The sequence below is a fragment of the Harpegnathos saltator genome, unplaced genomic scaffold, assembly GCF_003227715.2.
Source record: "Harpegnathos saltator strain DR-91 unplaced genomic scaffold, Hsal_v8.6 scaffold93, whole genome shotgun sequence".
Taxonomy (NCBI): Eukaryota; Metazoa; Arthropoda; class Insecta; order Hymenoptera; family Formicidae; genus Harpegnathos; species Harpegnathos saltator.
Genome location: NW_020230721.1, coordinates 2,317,447 through 2,339,665, shown reverse-complemented (window position 1 = coordinate 2,339,665; position 22,219 = coordinate 2,317,447). Strand labels below are relative to the sequence as shown.

At 40.7% G+C, this 22,219-nt stretch overlaps 2 protein-coding genes and 1 long non-coding RNA gene across 5 annotated transcripts; 1 reads left to right on the top strand and 2 right to left on the bottom strand.

Annotated features, from left to right (window-relative positions):
• Positions 1–279: 279 nt before the first annotated feature.
• Positions 280–5,023, bottom strand: LOC105186026 (organic cation/carnitine transporter 7). The gene is made up of 8 exons (XM_025307693.1): positions 4,844–5,023; positions 4,337–4,458; positions 3,349–3,592; positions 2,335–2,493; positions 1,880–2,118; positions 1,401–1,560; positions 618–736; positions 280–555 (listed from the first exon to the last, which is right to left on the bottom strand). Exons 1-8 carry the CDS (start codon positions 5,002–5,004, stop codon positions 497–499), a joined length of 1,263 nt encoding a protein of 420 aa, XP_025163478.1. The 5' UTR covers positions 5,005–5,023; the 3' UTR covers positions 280–496.
• Positions 5,024–5,031: 8 nt separating this feature from the next.
• Positions 5,032–6,422, top strand: LOC112590614 (uncharacterized). 2 transcript variants are annotated; one of them, XR_003114342.1, is made up of 3 exons: positions 5,032–5,164; positions 5,245–5,586; positions 5,657–6,422. It is a non-coding gene; the product is annotated as an uncharacterized LOC112590614 (long non-coding RNA). The 2 variants fall into 2 exon arrangements; XR_003114341.1 differs by having other exon boundaries at positions 5,108–5,164; positions 5,245–6,422.
• Positions 6,225–12,854, bottom strand: Prx2 (Peroxiredoxin 2). 2 transcript variants are annotated; one of them, XM_011145956.3, is made up of 4 exons: positions 12,687–12,854; positions 7,994–8,143; positions 6,936–7,244; positions 6,225–6,594 (listed from the first exon to the last, which is right to left on the bottom strand). In XM_011145956.3, the coding sequence occupies exons 2-4, from the start codon at positions 8,125–8,127 to the stop codon at positions 6,450–6,452; spliced, it is 588 nt and encodes a 195-aa protein (XP_011144258.1). In that variant the 5' UTR covers positions 8,128–8,143; positions 12,687–12,854; the 3' UTR covers positions 6,225–6,449. The 2 variants fall into 2 exon arrangements, with proteins under 2 accessions (XP_011144258.1, XP_011144259.1); XM_011145957.3 differs by lacking the exon at positions 12,687–12,854 and adding an exon at positions 11,209–11,371.
• Positions 12,855–22,219: the final 9,365 nt, after the last annotated feature.

Here is a 22,219-nt window from a genome sequence, read left to right as displayed (position 1 = left end):
TGGAATTTGACAAAACATGTTATCATTAAAACTGAGCTAAAAACAGACTAAATCGAATCTACATACAATCTATATACCATTTTTTAGAGGAAGAATTCACCTTTACAATGCAGCTGCAAAGAAAACGAAAATATCTCCTTTCTTTACTCAGTTATGGATTCTTAAATGCATTACTCATAACTATAATTACCAGTAGGCGTTAAAGAGTTAAATTGAATCGTTAGTTGGATTTGTGTTAATTCGGTTGACGTTAAATCGATATTCATCTTGATTGTGCATTTTTGGCCATCATCGGCCATCGTTTTAATTGCAAATACATGATTAGCGAGATATAATTGGACAAGTTGTCAGTGTTTCAGTTGCACCGAATTGAGATTTTACTTCAGCGAGGTACGATGGCTTTTCCATCCGCGTGAAGTCGATAGTCATGGGTACACGTGTGTGTGTGTGTGTGTGTGTGTATGTGCGACCGGAAACATATATCCGGAAGCGTGGATCATTCCTTCATCGGTAACCTGGTTAGATCGAGTACCGGCAGCATCACGAGGGCCGCACCTGTGAGACGTTCGGTGCTCGGTAAGAGCGGATCGAATAGTTAACAATCGCTTTCTCGTTACCCATCAGAGAAACCGACGCGACGACCAGCGTTGTCAGCGGGCAGACCGTCCTCGGCAGGAGCAGCGTCGCGGAGACCGCCAAATGGGGAAGTATTTTTGTCAGGCCCATCATCGTGCCTCTGAAACAGAAACCAGAAACCGCCGGATTTCACATCTCGCGTCCGCGCCGCGATTCCTGTAAACGTCTCTGAGACGATCCGAGGAAATAATCTGTACGGAACGGTTCGGAACTTCATCGATTTCCATGGCTCTTGGACATGTTTCAAAGCAGAAAAGATACCAGACTCGCGCGAAGCGGCAAAACACTTCTTTAAATGCTCGACTCGATTTTTCGTTGTTGGAAGAAACTCGGGAATGGGGGAAATTTCATTTCCAGCTAATATCGTCTCAAGTGCAACGTGTGGGAGAAAATGATTTATACTGAACATTTTTATATTTTTTCATATTCTTTGCAACTATGTATTTAGATTTCCCGGCAATGTCAATTTTTTTTTTAATTTGCTTACCTTATCATTTTTGCAAATTTTATATTTCCCTGTAAACCATTTTTTACATATCACCTCATAGTTTCGGTAATACTCGTTGAGAATGAATTTTCCTCTCACATTGGAAAAATCATTTCACAACTTTAAGAGTGATAAATACATAAAAAATATATTAGTCTACTTTTTACTTGGTCTGCTTTACGACATATCCAAATCCGCCGCCGAAATCAGTGAGGAGAAGTTTTGTCTTTTTCCCTATAAAATAAACCAGACACGCACTCGGTTTCTTACGACCTACCTCAAAGCGGTGGGATAGTTTTCCAGCAGTAAAACGCAGGTCGTTGTGTGTCCGATCGCGTAAGCGGCCAGGAAAATCGACGACAGAACCACGCGAATTGCGCGCTGCATTCGGAAAATAAGCGCGAGCGAGGCCACGCAGCCTGCCACTCCGGAAAATACTGGAAACAGTCGAAAAGACGCGCGACTACTGCGATATGCCTCCAAAAATAATAGTAATAATAACTCCAAACAAGAAATTAATAATAATAATGGCTTTATCACTCACATAAAGAGAGAGATATATTTTATTAAAACAGAAAAATTTTTTTATTAGCAGCGTGATTTAGTTCTGGAAGTTTTGAAAGTTTTGCAAGAAATGGAGTACTAACGTCACTTCTGTCGAGGACATTCCAATTACAGCTATTGTTTCTTAATACTTTAATATTAATCATTTACGAACTGATCACAGTGGCTGATTACAGTCACTCGATTGCTTACTTAGATACGGTTTTTTGCCGACGATGTCGATTCCGATAACGAGCAACGACTCTCCCAGCACGTAGCCCAGCGACACCAGCAACAGCAGCATGAAACTATCCTCGTTCACCTGGTCGCAATTTCGCAAAAAACCCAATACCACGTTCTGGAAGCTCAAGTTGCACGTGCCGTTCCAGCCGGCGGTGTCCCCTTCCAGTTCCCGAAGGACGTGTGTGCTCCACAGGGCGAGCCAAGCGAACCTTCAACGTCGTTTCTGTGATTGCTCCTTCGCCAGGTCGTGCGCAACTCTAAAGGTCATTCTACAATACGTGTCGTAAGTTGTAAGCCGTAAGAATTGCCGAATCACAGTCGATTATTACAAAAATAATCGGCTATAATTGGTCAGTTCTCACGGCTTACAACTTACGACACGTATTGTAGAATGACCTTAAAGGACATTGTTTTTCTTTTATTACCCGGGAAAGCGCAGAAGACACGCCAAGACTCCGCACAGCGTCGTTCGCTTGTACGGAGGCCTGTGCACTCGACCGACTCGCTCCCAAGTTTTCGTGAAGTACTCTTGAAGTCTGTTCTCGTTGGTTTCCTCGTCCGGACGTACGCAATCTTCTAAATTCCTGTGCTAAATCATCGAGAACGATTATACCGGAAAACGGGCTCGGCAAGTGACGCAAGTTGCTCGCGCGAGCTTTACGTTACTTTCTTTCCCAGCGATAGCGGAATTGTTTTTCTTTCGTTGTTAACGGAGATAGAACAGATTATCGTTACTTTGCACTTGTGTCAACAACGACGGCGAGGAGTTATTTTCCAAAAGCAACATTCCGACCCGCGAGGGGATAAGTAACGTAACAAAAATAAGTAGAATTAATCCCTTGATTGGCAAGCGGAATTTTGCAAAAGTGCAAAAGAGATGGATGTCCAAAAGTTGAGCGGTTTGTTGAGTCGTTCAAATTTAGTGTCTGCGGCTGTTTTGAGGTCACCGTTCACGAACACGGAAAATTTGGAAAATTGAAACTTTTTACGAATACGGAAAATTTGAAAAATTATGGGAAATTTGAGAAATTGGAAAATTTTTTTCAGATGGTAAAGTTAATACGATGACTAAAATCATAATTTTATTTCAGCGAAACGAAACTGGATGTTTGTCGTGAGAAAAGTGAAGCAGTGAAAGCGCACGATATTTTTCTTTGCAATTTGTAAAGGAACCGGTGGACCCGGAAAACTTCCAATTAAAATTGTAGAAATATTTCAGAAATAACCGAAACGCATTATTGCGTTTCCGCCAGTCAAGGGGTCAACATACACACACTCGTCCTCCATCTAATTAAAAATTTCTCCTCGCCGGACGAGCCGCGCCAGTCTAATCGGCGATTAGTTTCCTCGTCCTCGTCCACGAGCAGCAGATGAAGATCGAATGGACGAGGAAGTAACAGGAAGTAACAAGTTCTTCAACGAAGTGAGGAACGGGTCGCCGTACCGGGTAGGTATCGGTGTGTTTCGTATTATTGATGGCGTACATCTGTCGCAGCACCGCGAGCGCTCTCCTCGGCCTCCGACGGTACAGCGAGTGTCGAGGACTCGGAGGTAGGAGACCTGAGGCGCAGGCGATCATCAGGCTCGGCGTGCCGCTGAGAATAACGAGAACCCGCCAGGAACTCGGCCGGAACTGCTTGCCCAACATGAGGATCGCGGAGGGCATCAAGGCCCAGGAGACACCTTTCCGAATCATACCGGACGAGTGTGAATCTCCTTGCAAAATGTCAGGTCGCTCCTTTCGGAGCGGCCGGCATCGTCCTCCGCCAAAAATTATATTTGCCGAAGTCTCATGAAAAGAAAAACAAAAAAAAATATTCCGTGATTATTATTAGATTGGTGCAAAAGACGTCATTTTTCCATTAACTTTTCTCGTTAGATGTCTGCGTCTGTCAACGAATATCGAAACAACGTTGTTCATGTTGTTCATAAAAGTCCTTAATCCTTCGGAAATTTGAATAATTTTGTTTTCTTTGACGAACACAGCAAACCTTTTTCCGCATCAATTTAGTATATCTTGCAATCATCAAAAGTGCAAATTTCGAGCTGCTGAATATGTTTTTAAATATATATATATATTTTTTTTTGTAATACGATCGATTGTTAATTATATTATTAATTGATTATAAGAAGATTTCTGTGTCAAACGATCCGTGGAAATTTCACAGATCCGCGGAGAAGAAATTTATAAAAAAAAGCTATATAAGGAGATATATTAAGTTAAATATTGATTAAATTGGAATATTGAATCGTATAAACAAGACTGTCCTCAGAATTATTTATCTGCATTGGCCGAGGATTAAGATGAGATAAATTGAAACAAAAATTTAAATAAAATTTATCGCTTCGGTCGAGCTGTTTCATGAATGAAAAAATGCTCGACAACAAAATATATTACATTATTATTGATGGTCGAACGTTCGTTACCTAACGCCGCTAAATAGCCGGTCACCCAGAATGTATCGATCACTGCTAAGCAAGTGCCTCTCTTCCTCACCGGCAGGCACTCGATCAGGTAGACTCTGAGAACGGTGTTATTACCGGCCACTCTACACCGACGTCAATCAAAAGCTCACGTAACGACGTAATTATTAATCACGCAATTGCAAGCCGCAGTCCAGTCGGATGAGCGCGCAATTTTAACGCGCACGTAACGACAAAACGCAATACGTCCGTCCTTCGACGTGTCGCCTTTGTCTTTTCATACGACACGGGCGAATTGCAAGTGGAAAAACCAGCTTTCAGCACGGATAAATGAGAGTCCGTGTAAACGTCGAATATATTTTGAAAGAAAAAAAGAAACAAGCCGTTGCAAAAATATCTAGCAAAACACAGCGTGTTTCATCCTGACTTGTCGCGGCCAAGTTCGTCGGGTCGCTTGGGGTTCCCGCTTGCTTCCAAGCGTGCGCGTATTTTGAAGAGATGAAATCTCACCCTAGTCCCAGCACGAATACCGATAGGTTTACCAGGAAATGAGTTTGCGCGAAGGACAAGCTGGCCGAGGCGCAGAACACGATGCCCGTGGAAACCGCGATCGATTCTCTGCGACCAGTGGTGTCCGATATAGATCCGAACAGGAACGCGCCTATCGCCATTCCTACGCGGTAATCGAGACAGAACGAATTAATATAACTTTGCGCGTGGACTAACTTTCGGTGTATCCAAAGATCATCATCAAGTCAAACATTCAACATCAAAAAATAGACTCAATCCTCGCGTGAAGGCGAAACGTCGTCTATCGCGATATTTTTCCAGGTATTATTTTCTCTTTGCACATTGATGACAATTAGTTGAATATAATATTATCCTATTTTTTCTCTCATTGTATTTTTCAGCATTGAATACATGTCTCCGTGCGTTGAGTGTCTGTCAGAGCTACTTTCCGAAGGGCGACGAGCGTTTCGCTCAACGATCGCGCGATGTAATCATTTCTCTCGGATTCCGAAGTGGCTTGACGCGTTTCAACGATTCAGCATATTAAGACCACACTTTGATGTATACCGAAACTGGAAGTGGCGACAGATACGACAGCTTGGTCTTTGCTAAGCTTGAAATCGCACACCAAGAACGACGCCACGATCGGCACGACGAGGGAAGTGCTCGCCTCTGCTAGCGACAGCAAACCGACGAGGACGATGAGAAAGTGATGATATATACCCCATCCTGCATTTTTGAAAGTACATATTTTCATGTATCAATTAGTACCGATAAAAGATCATCGATAAGAATTTTTTCGCACGCTTGCAGAAACCGCAAGGCTCGAAACGAGAAATGGCGTAATCACGATATCGCGTTAATGTCACGTGTATGATACATTCTCACACGCAACATTACCTTGGAAATATCACAACCATAAACGTCCGCAAGGTATAAGTAATTTCGTCGCTTATTCAGGATCCGTACCTGCTTCCGTTATTGCGGTCTCGTACTCGTTACTCATGCCACATGAAAAAAATAATGCAATGATTTTGCCTTCAAACGCACCGATGAAGCGGTTATAGTTACTGGCTGGCAAATTTCAATGAATTATTTAATCAAACATAAACGAAAAATGCGGAACCAAGTTTGTCCGTGAAATTTGGTTGCATGCGCTTGAGAGTTTTCGCGTTGAATTATCACCAATTCTAACAATTATGAGAGATAATAATAGCCATTACGAAAACACGATAAAGTGGAGCTTGATGTGACACTTCTGACGAACTTCACTGCAGTTGTGACAAACATTGGCTTCCACTGCAGCGATCGTTTGATATACGGAGTAATTAGCGACTAGTACATCAGGTGGAATGTCGGGAGAAATTGGCGGCAACACAAGTACAAAATAAACCTGTTTATTACTAAAGACAACTAAGAGCAAATATTTTAGGTGTCATACTGTTTTAGCGCGATATGTGTACTTAGTTATACTAAATAGACACGCAAGTAAATGTAATTGTGTTGAATAGGAGGTTTACGCGGCGCGCAAAGATACAAACACACAACGCGAATATATCCAATAGGACGTACAAAGAAACATCATTATTGTACCAAATCTTATTGTCTATGTATCCTTGAAGTACTCCTTCGAGCCGACCACGTCCGGCTTCATGGTCTTCTTGCCGGGTTTCCAGCCGGCCGGGCACACCTCGCCGTGCTTGTCCGTATATTGAAATGCTTGGACTAGACGCAAGGTTTCGTCCACGGATCTGGAAACAATACACGCGATATGAGAGTGCTGAAGAATCCGGAAGAAGAACGTTTTTTGCTAGTTGTCTAATATATCTCGAGCATGTGACACTAATATCATTGTTAGTAAACACAAAGGTTGCGTTCAGTGTTATCACAGGTCAAGGCCCACATTGACCTGTACTTGGTGATTTAAATAAAAAACGCAAGACTCGGTTTGTTTGTACCGGATGACTTCCTGCGACGGTTTTCGTGCCGCCAAAAACGAGCAAAACGTGCAAATCGACTTGCGCGAATCCACTGATAACTGATGGCTGATCTGGCTGATCACTGCTTGCTGATGAGGGAGCGAGATCCTTACCTTCCCACAGGTAAGTCGTTGATGGTGACTTGACGCAGGTTCTGCTTGTCGTCGATGATGAACAGCCCGCGGAAGGGAACTCCCGATTCCTCGTCGAGCACGCCGTAGTCGCGGGAGATCTTGAAGCTCTTGTCGGCCAACAGAGGAATATTCATCTCACCGAGACCGCCCTGTTTGCGGGGCGTGTTGACCCACGCCAGGTGGGAGTAGTGAGAATCGGTGGATGCGGCGATCACCTGGCAGCCGATGTCGTTGAATTCCTGCGCGCGGTCGGAGAAAGCGACGATCTCCGTCGGGCACACGAAGGTACTGTGATGAAATAATGTTATGTATTAATTACATCTATTATTGCAAATAATATTTGTATTTTATATAATTGCATCTTAGTACTCAGTATGATTTTTCTCCACGTATGCGCATGTTGAGTCGGCTATTTTCCAAAGAACGATAGAATTTCTTTCAACAATCGCGATGTGATTTTTTTATCGTACTTCAATATTTAATACAATTTCTTTATGTTAAATCTAGCCGGAGCTACTCGTCGAAGGACGGTAGGATTTCTTTCAATCACGATATAATTTTTTTTAAGTCATATTTTAATATCTCGAATAATTTTTCTATGTGTGTGTGTGTGTGTGTTAAGTCTGGCAGCCGCTTTTTAAAGAGCTGTAGAATTTCCGTCGACCATCGCGACATAATTTCTTAAAGTCGCATTTCAATATTCAATATAATTTTTCTGCATGTCCCCGCCGGAGTTATTTTTCACAGAGCGATAGTCGTCCGATCTTCAAATCGCGCGCGTTAATTCGGGACCGCCGCCGAGAGGCGTTATTAAACTGTTGCGCGCGAATGTTGTAAATGCGAGTCATGAACGCGAGTCTTTTAGAATTCAGGAAACACTTGTTACAGTTTCACGTGTACGAGAGATAATTATACTCGGTGCAAACAGAGCACGCAACGCATACGTGGCTACAAAGGAGTTTCTCGCGAAGAGCTCGGGAATTATGGAACCATTTCGTCATCTCGATAGTTGGAGAAGGTACGGTAAACGTGCTTACAAGTCCAGCGGGTAGAAGAACAGCACGACGTATTTGCCCTTGTAGTCGGACAGATTGATGTCCTTAAACTGTCCGTTTATGACGGCAGTGCCGCTGAAAGCGGGCGCTGGTCTCTGGAGTTGCGGCACCGGCATGATTGTTGCTGGATTGCTGCAATCAGGATTAGGTGAGATTTTACCGGTGTTGCATAGAATATAGCCCGCAGCTCGTCCGTCATCGCAAAATTTATCTTATCGCAAACTTTACTAGGAAAATTTCTGCAGCGCTGAGAAAAGAGGCTACTTAAATCTGTAAATGGCGCAAATAACATCGCCGCATGTTCAACAGTTCCAACATACTTCATATTAACATATTATCGCTAGAAGATTCGTCTTGTCGCGAAACTTATCGGAAAGATTCTGCAAAAGTGAGACAAAAATCCAGGCAAATATCTGAAAACGTTGCAAAACGTTGTCGTCCGGCAGCTTCAACATGCACCGTCGAAAATACAGGGTGTCCCGTTTTAAATGAGTCAGGCAAGAATTTCGAAAGATACTAAGAAACATTTCACACAATAGTTGTATGTTTTCAAAGGGGACATTAAACAACTATATCATTTTATTAACAGATGGCGCCACTTTCGTTTTCTTGCCTGATATTTTTTGAGATATTTAAGGAAAACTTGAGAACTTTTACAACGTTTAACTTTAACTTACGATATCTCGCTATTTGTCGGAAGAAAAAGTACTACTTTTTTGCTCTATTTGGTTTCAAGAATGTATTGTCACAATAGCGCCCTGGGTTTTGTTAATTTGATGATTTTGAAATTTCCAAAGGTCGATAAGTTAACAAAGGTTAGGGTACTATTGTAACAATATATTCTTGAGACCAAATAGAGTCTAGTACTATTTTTTTTTTCTGTCGACAAATAGTCGATAAATAATGAAAAATCGGGGTTTCCACTTAAGAAAAGTAAAGATCAGTGAATACCTCGAAGGTGGCGCCATCTGTAAACAAAGTGATATTGTTGTTTTACGTCCCCCTTAAAACCGTACAACTTTGTCTGAAACGTTTCTTAGTATCTTCTATATTTTTCGAGATTTTTTGCCTGGCTCATTGAAAGTGGGACACCCTGTGTATCCGCGATCGAACAAACGCCGCGCGAGACAATCGGGCGGTAATTATCGAAAGTCTCCGACGTGGATAAACGAGAGAGCAAGTCGCCGAGAGCAGCGAGGTGCGTTGATTTCGCGATAAACATGTGTACATACGCGTTCAAGCGAGCTCAAACATCATTACGGGCTTTCATAATAATAATAACACAACGCCCAAATGTCAAGAACGTCTCGCTCACATGCTGTTTGATCCTCTACGTGGCGAGCTTGAGTAAACACGTCGATGAGACGCGGCGACTCGCATGCGAGGATGGATTCGCCTGATACTCGGAAATATTCCCGAAGAGAAGATCTCAAGACGCGCGATCGGCGCGTCTCGATCGAAACATTCAGCAGCGCTTTCTTTTATTTTCACGGAGATTAATTGAGGTAAACGTACCACGAATCACCACTTTGAGCAAGGACAAATTTTTGAGAGTTTACTTTTGAAAAAGTAAAGTGGCGTTGAGTAAGACTATGAAACTTATTAAAAAAAATTATGTAAATTTGCGAGAATATGTAAATACAAATTAGACACATATACAAATTAGAAGTAAACAAAATAATAATTCGGTACGTTTATCTGACACACAGCGGAAGCGTGCGAACGAAAGAGGTATTTGTATCGAGCAAACGATATCGTCGACTAAACTTACGACCGGCACTCGACACGAGAAGTTCGCTTTCGATAAGCCATAGAGAAGCGCCGATAACTAAATATTTGTTTAGCGACAAGCCACGTCAATATGCCGGCGGTATCGATTTGTCGCACATTGAATACACCAAATTTGTATTATCTGCGACCGATGACGTCAGCCGACGACAGGAGTTGATGAATAATTAATAGTGAATGACGATGTAGAAAGATCAAACATTCACAAGAGAGTAAACAATAAACAACTGTATACCGTTAATCATAACAATAATCATTATAATCGGTATAATAATAAATTAAGATGAGTAATTAAATGGCGATAATATTATCGCGATTATCATTACGTCTTAAGACTAAATTTATCGCCCCCATATAAAATGCAGAAAAATCATTAATTTACCCCAAAAAACAAAAAAAAAGTATTTTATTTGTAAAGCGATTTTTCCCATAGTCTCATTTACTAAGCGAAGCCTTTTACAGAAAAAGGATTCCTCCTTCGATAAAGCGATTAAAGTGAATTCATTCATCGGAAATTTATTAGATATTATTCCAACTATTTTCCTCTTGTTCCAAGAAGATTTCCTCTTATATCAATTAATTTTCGTCTCATGTGAAGAGGAATATGTTGATTTGAATGTTGACTTTGTTTGTTCAGTCATGTTCTGAAGGAAATTTATATTATCAATTATATAAATCAATAAAATTTGCATTATACATATAACATATAATCGCTCTAACTTTAAAAATAATGCGTTTATAATATTTTCTTCTTAGAGGAATCTTCTTGAGGTCATATATAAGAATAAAGTCTTCGAAAATTTAGATGATTCCGCTTGTGCTGAAATTACTTTTTTTTGGACGTTCTCATTGAAATTCTCGCAAAGCTCTCTCTCTCTTTCTCTCTCTCTCTCTCTCTCTCGAAAGCAATTAATATCAGGGATAGGCGAGTCTCGAGATTGCGCAAGGAACGCACACACGCCAGGAAAATCGAGTTCGAAAGTGTCCGTCAGCAGAATCGACCGAATTGAGAGATAAAGCGATCGATCGGGCCGGCGTGCCAGATGGGGTCCGTCGATTACATAACGGCCGGAGCTGTTCGTCAGGTATGAGCCGAGGTTTCGTGGGGTGAAAGAACCCGGGAAAGGAAGAGCACAAAGGAGCCCCGGGACGAGGGAAAACTCCGCTCGCCTCGCGGAGTCTCGCATGAAGCGGCGGCATGAAAAAGGTCTCGCGCGCTTGCAGGCGGCCTTGCGAAGAAGCCTTCCTTTGTTACGAGCAATTTCCGCTCCAACATTATTAACCGCGACGCACGCGCCGTTTGCCTATGTGGAAAAAAGAACACTTATCTTGCCGACCGCCGTTCTTTTATTGCTGGGAAAATTGAAAAAAATAGGAACGACCAGACATGGTCGTGTGGCATATCTTACCTCGTACTTGGGCTGAAAAATATGACCGCGTGACGTATTCTGGAATTTCGTTACGCAATGTCGAGAGCTGGATAACATCGGGAATTCACACACAGCCCGTTGTTTCCTCAAACACACCGCCAAGTTCGCCGCGAAATGCCGGAAGAAACGTTCCGCTACATTTAGCGGAGCAAACTGTCGAACGGCAAGTAACCGTAATTCAAAAGTACAGTTGGATCTAAAAATATACGCTAATTCGACTAATCATTAGCCGCTCGTTAAGAGCACTTGGCTGCTACCGGCTAAGCAGATATTCACTGTGTCTCCCGCAAGAATACGTTCGAGCATTTCTATCGCTAATTGTTGACGTTTCCTTCATCGACTCGCCATTCAGAGTACAATACTACTTGAGTTTATAAATATTTACAAACATGCCGACATTCATTCTCGCAAATAACGTGACGCGCGGACGATAACGGACGGGCCTAATTAGTGCGTTATTGCTTTGTAACTGTTTGATAATTTGCGCGACGATTGCCGCGCGCGTATATGCATACTTGACGTGGTTAACGAGCGCAAACGCATCAGTGGTGCTGAATACCGAAAAGCACTCTGACGCGAAATTGCGCTGATTCGCGCAACGGTCGAGGGACGCGTCGATCGCGGAAACGTCCGCCGCCTCTCGAAAATGCGTGATACGGATATTCCGGATCAATATCGCGATATACTTATCTCGATGGCACTCGTGCGAGCGGAAGGACTTCCGCGGTTGGGCGAAATCAGTGATCAAGATAATCCGCCGGCGGGTTTGACGTCGCGCGCAGAACGAGCGGGACACACACACACACACACACGTCGCGGTGTGTAAATCGAAATACACGTGTTTCTGCAAAATACACGTGTCAGGTTCCGCCAGAGAGATCAACATCTCTCACCGTCGCGATTCTACCGGCCAGATCGCCCAAACCCAAGCGAGGAGAAATTTCGGCCCGAGTCGCCGAATCGCCTTGGAGGCGAGCCAACGTCATTCGGCAGGAGATTCGGCGGCCTGGCGTGGTTCTTTCCCGTTATTGCTTCCGCGAAAACCGCACTCGGCGATTACTCAGCCGCAATTGGCCTGACGCGAGGAAGGTGCGTCGCAGCCATGCCGGTGTGGCTTCAAGGTCGGCTCGCCGCGACGCCGGCAAGGGCGTCCTAGAGATCTCTCGTTCGGTCGGCCGTCGACACGTCGTACTCGAGGAACGAGACCCAGGAGGCCGGCTGGCAATCGAGAACGATGCTTGCGCGACGTCCGCTCGACGTCGCCGCGAGGGCGTCGACGGGACGACCGTTCGACGGATTTCGAGCGTTGACGGAGGAAAGCGCGGCTCGAGCGACCATTTCGGCGCGTCTTTTGTTCGCGCGTGTCTCCTCCGCGACGGCTGACGGACCGTTGAAGAAAACAAAATGATCCGCCGGCGATCCGCGAGAAGAACGAAAGAGAGCGCAGTGTGCGTTACCTCGATTAGCTTCCTTCGTGGGAGACTACGGCGTGCTGAACGCTGCGGATACGACGACAACGAGAAGGGCGCGAGGACTAAGCCGGTCGACGCTTCTGCGGCTTCCCTTTTAGTATCGACCGTTATATATATGTGTGTGCGAGCACACATATATCTCGTAGCGACGTATCCAAACGCGGCGGCGCGGTTGAGCCGCGACATCTCGCCGCCGCTCGCGGAATCACGCGGGAATTATTCGCTGCCAACCTGCGCGGAATTAACACCGCGAGCGACAACCGACGATTTCTAAATCGGCGAAATCGGCCTCGGAAACTCTGATATTAGTTGCAAAGTCGGTGAAAAGGACTTAAATTAATTAGATGTATTCCGCAACTGAACGGCTGATCACACTGGGATGTCACAGCTATGTACTTCTGCTTACAAGCTTGGTTTCAGCTATTAATTTTGCAATATCAGATAGAAAAATAGATAGATCTTTTATTACTTATTAGGTCATTTTTTGGAATATGGCCTTTTCTCCAATTTTGATACTTTCTGTGTGACTTTGTTGTGACTCTGACAGTGATGATCAATCGGGAGAGCCTAAAAAATATGTCATCTACGTATTTTTTTAACTTAATTTAACTCAACCTAACTTATTTAATTAGAACATATGTATATTTGCATTACATCAGTCCTCTTCGGGATCTTCAGGATATGATTTACAAAATCCGACCATACAACCTCCCTATAGTGTACCTCGAGTAACGCTAATGGCAGCGGTTTCCAAATTTTAATACCTCATAACTCGGAAAATTCTAAAAAAAGTTCAACTCATCTACAGTGTTTTGAAAAGGTTTCGACGTCAACAATAAAAAATAAGGTTTTATATATAAAAATTTTAAATGACCTTCGCGCGACCTCGGAATTATCATACAAAATCAAACTGATTTGATCGCTTTTTGTTCCCTTCAAAGCCAAACAATTTTTATTCGAAATATTTTTCTTTTCATAAAACGTGACGTTTTTGGTATATTTATAGTATATTTTGGTATATATATTTTTTATGGAACACCCTATGTATTCTACCCTGTATAGGACTCTTGCTGATTTTTTTCAGTAGCCTTGTTCTGTTTGCAGTTTTGTTTTCAAGCATAAACAAACATAAAATCAGCCCTCTCAAGGACCATTATATTTTTAATCTTATCTGGGAAACGACATTGGAAAGAAATATTTAAAAGAGTATGCAGATGACATATTTTTCAGGTTCTTCGATTAATTACCACTTTATTATAGAGTCATAAAAAAGATTATCACCAAGAAAATTACAAAAAAATATCAAAACTCGAAAAAGGCCTTATTCCGAATAATTACCACGTATTATCTTGATAATTAATCTTGATAATTAATTAATAAGCTGATCAATTACGGAACGTATCTAAATTAGTTTAAGGTTAAGGCCTACCAACCTTATAACTAAAACTATAGTTTCCAATGGTTTCCAAAACCACTTTCGGAACAAGCCTTCTTAATCCGTTTCTTTTATTCACATTAAGGGTCTACAGGAGCCAGAGACAAATCCAGCGTTGACTTTGGAGGCCTCGTGCGGCGAGATTGCGAACCAACACCGTGCGCGCGAGCGCAAGAGCAGGAAGGTTGGGTCAGTCAGTTTGACAAAGACGAACAATCGATCGCGCTGTCCTTGTCTTACTCACTCGGGCCGGCCGATACACGACGAGAAAATGCTTTCCAAGCTTTTGAATGAATGAGCCAAGCGTCGCAGCGACTTACGTGCAATACCATTTTACAAATTGACGTATTTTGTCTAGCTGACGTTATATATCACCGCCAAATTATTATAGTATGTTCCTTATATTATTCCCGAGATCCCCACAAAGCCAGATTTTGCAATCCGGCCGTCCCAAAAAATTGAAAAACAAAAAATAAATGAAGCGTCCGCCGTACCAAGCATCGCGAATCACTCCAAAAATTATTTTACGAGATGCAAAATTTCATCTCGTTGACGATACGTATAATTGCTAAACTGTTACAGCATCTTCCTTGAACTATCCCTGAGGACCTTACACAGCCAGATTTTGCAATCCGGCCGTCCAAAATTTATAATATATAAATAAAGCATCAGCCGTGCCAGGAGTTGCAGCGAGTCAGGTGGAATATCATTTTACAAGAAGCAATATTTTGCCTTGTTGACATAATATATGATCATGAACTTGTTATAGCATCTTCCTACAATTATTCCCGAGATTTCTACAGAGTTAGATTTTACAAACAGGCCGTCAACAATTTATTATACATAAATAAAGCGTCAGCTGTACCAAATATCGCAGCAAATCAGGCAGAATACAATTTTACAAGAACTAATATATTGCCTCGTTGACAATACATATAACCGCCAAATTATTATGGTATCTTCCTTGAACTATCCCTGAGAACCTTACAAAGTCAGATCTTGCAATCCGGCCGTCAAAAATTTATCATACATTAATAAAGTGTCCGCTGTACCAAGCGCTACTGCGAGTCACTCGAAATATCATTTTACGAGATGTAATATTTCGTCTCTTTGACGATACGTATTATTACCAAATTGTTGCAGCATCTTCTTTGTACTATTCTCGAGATCGGTACAAAGCCGGATTTTGCAATCCGGTCGTCAAAAATTTATAATATATAAATAAAGCGCCCGTCGTATCAGGCGTTGGAGCGAATCAGTCGAAAAATCATTGTAGGAGATGCAAAATTTCACCTCGTTGACGATATGTTTCACCGTCAAATTGTTATAGCATCTTTTTTGAACTATCCTCGAGAAACCTACAGAGCCAGATTTTGCAGTGAGGCTGTGAGAAATGTATCAGAAATAAATAAAGATGTATGAAGCGTCGGAACGGATCGCGTACAATACCATTCATCCTTCCATCCATTTTCGGAAATATACCAATCAGTATTTTCATCCAACAAGCAATCCAGTACGAAAACAAGCACTGTGTGCCGCTAGCTTAAAACAATTTATCTATTGTATTTAATATATCTATGAACAGAATATACTTTTTCTTAAGAAATAAAAATATATATATATATATACTTTATAAATATCATTATATGAATCCTATGGCTACATTCCAACTGTTAGTACTTCAACTACTCAGTTAGCTTTTGTATTTGATTGACATATTCTTTCAGATTTTGTGGCTTACGCCAATGAGATTCAAGAGCTCAGTTATCAATGCGGTACTGAATGCACGCAATGGGTGTGTTCAGAAAACCGGGTTCAGGAAAATGGATGTGCGAAGAAAACATAGACATAGGAATATAGAGACAGAGCATAGAGTTACGGGGTGATAACCATTGCGGGACGGTGCGACGAGGTAAACTGTGCCTAAATCCAATTGGTGGTTGTGCCGTCTGTAAGTATTTGATACATACATAGATGTGTATGAAGTTGTGTGTGAGTGAAATTATGAAAAAAAGACACATGCATAACCTCTGCAAAATACTGTCAGTGCAAATAGTTGTTATCATTTTGTTACATTTACTATTTGCCAGTGACAGCCAAGTCGTTGCATCACACGCTCTGAATATGCGCACTTGTAGCCAATGAAACTTAGGCACAGTCACCCCCCGCATTTCAACACAACTCTCCTCGCCTATCTTACGGACTTATGCTCTGTCTCTATATTCCTATGTCTATGGCTTAAACACTTCCAGAACTCAAAAAGAAAACAGTTGAGGTACACTCGTGAACTAAAAGGTATGTGCACCGATTTTTTGTTGACTTCGGAACGCGCTCCAACTTGAGGAGAAAGACAACCACTGCTTCATACGTCAGCGCTGTCACTTATTACGAGAGTAGAAGGGTGGCATATACGAGTGTCAAATAAGTAGTGATTGTGGCGTAGACACAAATGTCTTGGAGACTTTTAGTTATAATTGAAGAAATGAAGAAAACAAATAATGATTGTGAAGAAAAGTGGCAAAAGGCTTCATAAAATTTGTAAAATAGCGTATTAAAGGAGAGTATTAATTGTCTAATAATATTTTAAGCGAAAAATATTTTTAAATTTGAGTGTAAGTTAAAAAAGTTATAAACCATAATTTCTTTGATGTTGATAATTTTATAGCTATAAATTTACCATCGACATTAAATGAATATGTACGTAATGCTATCATTTATATAGGTGGAAAATTATGTTATTGCGCTCATAAAAAATAAGCAGCAGACCAAGTCGAGTGATATTTTCTTAACAAGATACTCATATCACTCAACTTGGTCTGCTGCTTACTTCTACTGGACACAATAATATAATTCCTCACCTATGGAAATAATAGCATTATATATATATTCATTCAACTTCGATGACAAATTTATTAACATTAAAGAAATTATGGTTTATAACTTTTTTAACTTACACTCAAATTTAAAAATATTTTTCGCTTAAAATATTATTAGACAATTAATACTCTCCTTTAATACGCTATTTTACAAATTTTATGAAGCCTTTTGCCACTTTTCTTCACAATCATTATTTGTTTTCTTCATTTCTTCAATTATAACTAAAAGTCTCCAAGACATTTGTGTCTACGCCACAATCACTACTTATTTGACACTCGTATATGCCACCCTTCTACTCTCGTAATAAGTGACAGCGCTGACGTATGAAGCAGTGGTTGTCTTTCTCCTCAAGTTGGAGCGCGTTCCGAAGTCAACAAAAAATCGATGCACATACCTTTTAGTTCACGAGTATACAATGGAAGAAAAGAAGAAGGATGGAAATGCAAGGTAGGTAGGTTTCGTTGCACAGGGAGTGCAACGAAAAGGAACAGACTGCTAAATATACGTTTCCATCGCCGACACTTTCGAAAATTCAAAAGAGACAAGCACACACCTGAGGCTTGTTGAGAGGAAGAGAACTTTAGTTCTAGCAAAGAGGAAGCTGAGAGCGGCCAACACGGCGTTTTTGGCGACACTGATTTTTCGCACTGGAAATGGGCGCCATCTGCATCCATTTTGCGAGGAGAATTGCGATGTTACATCCACTTTTAGGTCTTGGTGGTAAAATCTGCATGTGGTGGAAGTCCGTGCTACATCCACTTTCAGGCGGTTTATGTCCGTGCTGCAACTATAGTTACTATCTCTATGCCAGACAATAGGCCTGTTCGTTTCGTCTGCACTGCTGAACTGATGCAACAAGTTGAAGTGAGAAAATCTACGTTTGTCTCACTTTAACTTAATGCACTAATTCAGCAGTGCAGACAAAACGAACAGGCCTTATGCCCGAAAGTCTAAAAAGAGCGGGGGGAGGGGGCAGCAGGAAAAATAAGAGTACATATTAAATATTAAATCCTCTACATACATGTTGCCGTATCAAAGTCTCCTGTATAATAAACGATTTGATATGTCTGGAGACTCATGATGTATCGTTGCCCGCGTCCCGTTCCCTTCGTCCTGCTTCTCAATTTAGCTTCCCGTCCGCTCCGGATATTCGCTCGTGGCACTGATAGTGGCCGTCAGTGAGCATTCGATCCGCTCGGAGGAGCACATGTTAATTAACGCGACGAGACTCCGATTATAAATATCCCGCGAGTCGACGAAATATTTGAACTTTTAAAAAAAGCATCAAAGAAAATCATGTTGATGTTGTCATGGGTGATTGTCATAGGGGAAATCTCACCCTGGTATATATTTTTTTATTTTCGAAATAAAAAAGCCATTAAGAATGCAATTAAATGTTATTTATTATCATTGAATATTAGATGAAAAGTAGAAGAGTTATTGTCCGCAGCGGATAATCTAACATTTAATAAGAACGAGACAAACTTCGCATGAGATGAAATTCCACTCTTTAACGCTACCATGACCTTTAATTATTCTCCGAAAACGGCGTTACAACAATTTTGACATTCTGTACAATTAGTTGCTAACATATTTTCTAATCCTACACATTCCTCTATAATTAACATAAAGCTAACAAATATCCGATGCTTCGACAGAATAATTTTCTCTATTTTCAGTAATCAATAAGTAGTAAATCAATGTCGCGTACAGTTGAAAGGCCTCCTCGCATTCCCCTCGCTGTCCCGGAACCTTCGAGAAAAGAAAAGATACCCAAGGACAAGTCTCTCTTGCTTCAACCGCCGCCGAAGCCCGCAATGTTTACATCGCGCCGATTGTGTTGATCGGTTCGCGAGCGACGACACTTTTTGCCCTTCGTTTGACATTTGACGAATTTTCCGGGAATAAGAAGTCGGAATTTCGCGCTCGGCATTCACGATGCGTCATCATCCGACTAGTAATCATAGACACTTTATGAATCTGCAATTATTCTCGTCAATCTCTGTCTGTCTATCTATTTATTGCGTTGTTGTATATGTTACGGTTAAAGTGATAAATCCAGTTTGAATTTGAGATTTCTAAAAATATTAAGTTAAGTATACAATAATCATATATATATGTTAGGTTTCTCAGTTGGCGCTACTGTTCTAATATATCACTTCTTTTGTACAGCTGAAAAGTGTTGCAGAGTTTTATTATAGTTATAAGTTTTACTTGTAAAAACTTACGTACACATATATACAATAAAAAAAATAATTTGAGTTTGATACTTCTAAAAATAACACAATACGTATTGCGCTTGTACTAGGCGCCTTTCTTCTCCTTTTTGTTTAAAAAGGTAAGTTTTATATAATATTAAATATACGTATGTTTCACGTATAACGTGATTGACTTGGAGTACTCCGTGTCCACGCGTGTTATTCATAGCGATGCATTCATACTTTCCCTGTGGTGCGATTCTGTAACTCGTTATTGGAATTAACGACAGTTTCATTATTATTGCGCAGCTTTTCTACGGTATACAAAAGCTGCGCAACGATAACGAAAGTGTCGTTAACTCCAATAACGAGTTACAGAATCGCGATACTGATCTGTTACATCGGATTCGATAATCTGCAAGGCACCTCAAACATAAAATGTGATATTCTCGAACAGCGTTCCTCTCAGGATTTTCTTGTCCAAAGAAAGATCAATGATGCGATCGCAGATCTCGTGTATGTCATGTCAATAGAGACAGTTTGAATGCGGCGTAATATGATTCTTGGAACAGACGTAAATAAGTATTGTGAAGTTTGAAGCGAGTCTCTCACAGGCATGCTTTGAAAACACGAGTTGTTTTCATTTTCAGCTAACGGACGACGCAGGCATCAACACTGATCGGCAAAGTGGGAGGTAACCGTGCCTTCCCGATTGTTTGGTTTCGTACGCTTATACATGACTCCGTGATTGCGGAAAGGACATTGCGCCTCGGGCCGACGAACGACGCGCATACCGCGACGCAAGTAGTCGTATCGCGGTTAATACGCGTTTCTTTGTCCCCGAATCTTACTTGCGCGAGTGTTAGAGCTAGAGTCAGTGTCGTCGCCAGTGCTACGATGGAGTATCCGGGGGTGCTGCGACGGAGTAACCAGAAGGAGGACGTCGGATCGACAAGTCAGGATAGAGAGAGGACTTGGAGCGCGCCGAGAGACGTGGACAGCGATACATCAAATATGTTATTCGAGGTACTTCGAGTCATTATTATTACGCAGGATTTTTCTGATTTTAACGGACCTTACTCGAAGTAAGGACATACCCGAGTCGAAATTAGATCAACATTCATAGTTTATCATCTGAAAAATGATAAAATAGCTTGAGATTTGATTATTCGTTAACCTAATTTCACGTAACATGAGTTCTACTTTTCCTTTCTCATAAAATATGAATGTCTATTCAAGCAATGTTGCTGAGGCAAGCTAAGGTTTATGAATACAAATTTGTAATTATGTTCTCAATGAAAAATTGCATATAATTTAAAAAACTATGAATAATGATCTTAGAATCTGATATAAATTTTACAAGTGTTGATTTTTATTCGTCTAATAATGTTCAGATTGCTGTTTTCGTCTAGAATCTGCTAGAATGTCCATTTCTCATTCTTGTTTATCTTTCTTATTGTACCGAATCTGAATTAAAATCTCTATTAGTGAAACAGCATTATTAGACATAACCGTTGTCTTTGCCTTTGCAGCTTCAGCTCTTTTGAGAGCTACAATTCTCATCATTCTCATTAGAAAAAAGAAAAGAAAAAAAAGAGAAGAAAAAAGGAAAAAAGAACTTGAAGAATGATGAGAATAAAAAGTGTTTTTCATCTCCCATTTCCTCTAATTCTTATATGATTATTTAATCCTTATATATTTATCTCACGCGCAGTTCTAAGAAAGGCAGTTCTATTTACGTTTTTATCTTTGTTCTCTTTCTTGCGCTGTTAAGCGAATATATAATCAACATCAACAAAAATTGCTCATTTAAATTAAGAATATAAGGATTAAGTACATATACATTATCAAGATAAACGAGTATTAAATAACTACGGAATACGTCGCTGTTGAAGACTCATCATGGGCGAGACTGCGAGAATAGTCAGATGTAATGTTCAGGTAGGACAAAGCTTGTTCACTATTGCGCATCTAGATATTCTGCATTGATTTTTCAAATTGGATGCAATTTGCAGGATCAATGTAGAATTAATATTTCGACTCGGGAAAGACTTTTTTTTATCAAATCCTAACTTGTAGAAAACTATTGATTTGAATGTCGGCAAGAAAAAAACGGAGATACTTTTGTTAGATATTTGACAAAACGCCGGATCCGTATTTATCCGAAGCATAAAAAATAAGATGGAGAATGTTTTAGTTGAATGAATAAATTTTCGTTACTTTCCGCTTCCGGTTTTCGATCATTAGCGGCGATTCAGAGACGAAGAGAGAGGAGAGCGAGAAAGAGAGAGAAACGTCTTGCCAGGATTTCTGCAAACCGGTTCAGTCCGACAGATTCGGTATTAAAATATTAGATGTAGAAAAAATAAGAATGAAAAAAAATTGTTTATATTAGTTAGTATAGAAAGTCCGACGTACTTTTGTCAAATAGAGATGAGTACCAAATTTTCTACAAGTTAGGACTAGGATAGAGAAAACGTCAAATCTTTTGCGACGATGAAATTAAAAAGCAATATAAATTTTGATTTATGATATTAATCGATATTCGATTTCCGGTACTGATTTACTTCCTCATTTCTCTATAAGAGAAGAAAAAAATTAATACGAAGCGTTCGTTTATATATCCGAGTTAATTTGTTGAAATTCGTGGGGTAAGTACCTGAAAAATGAGAACGAATTGTCATTGCACTTTGGACAATCTTCTAACACTGATTTCTGGTATTGATCGATATTCGATTTTCGGTACTGATTTACTCTTTCATTTCTCTATAAGAAAAAAAATTGATACGACTCGTTCATTTATCCGCGTTAATTTGATGAATGTATTAAATATTGATCGGTCTTCAATTTTCGGTACTGATTTATTCTCTCATTTCTTTATAAGACAAGAAAAATTGATACGAATCATTCGTTTATTGAAGTTAATTTGTTGAGTAAATTAGAGGGATAAATAAAGAAAAATGAGGACAAATTGTCATTGTACTTGGACAATTTTCTAACACTGATTT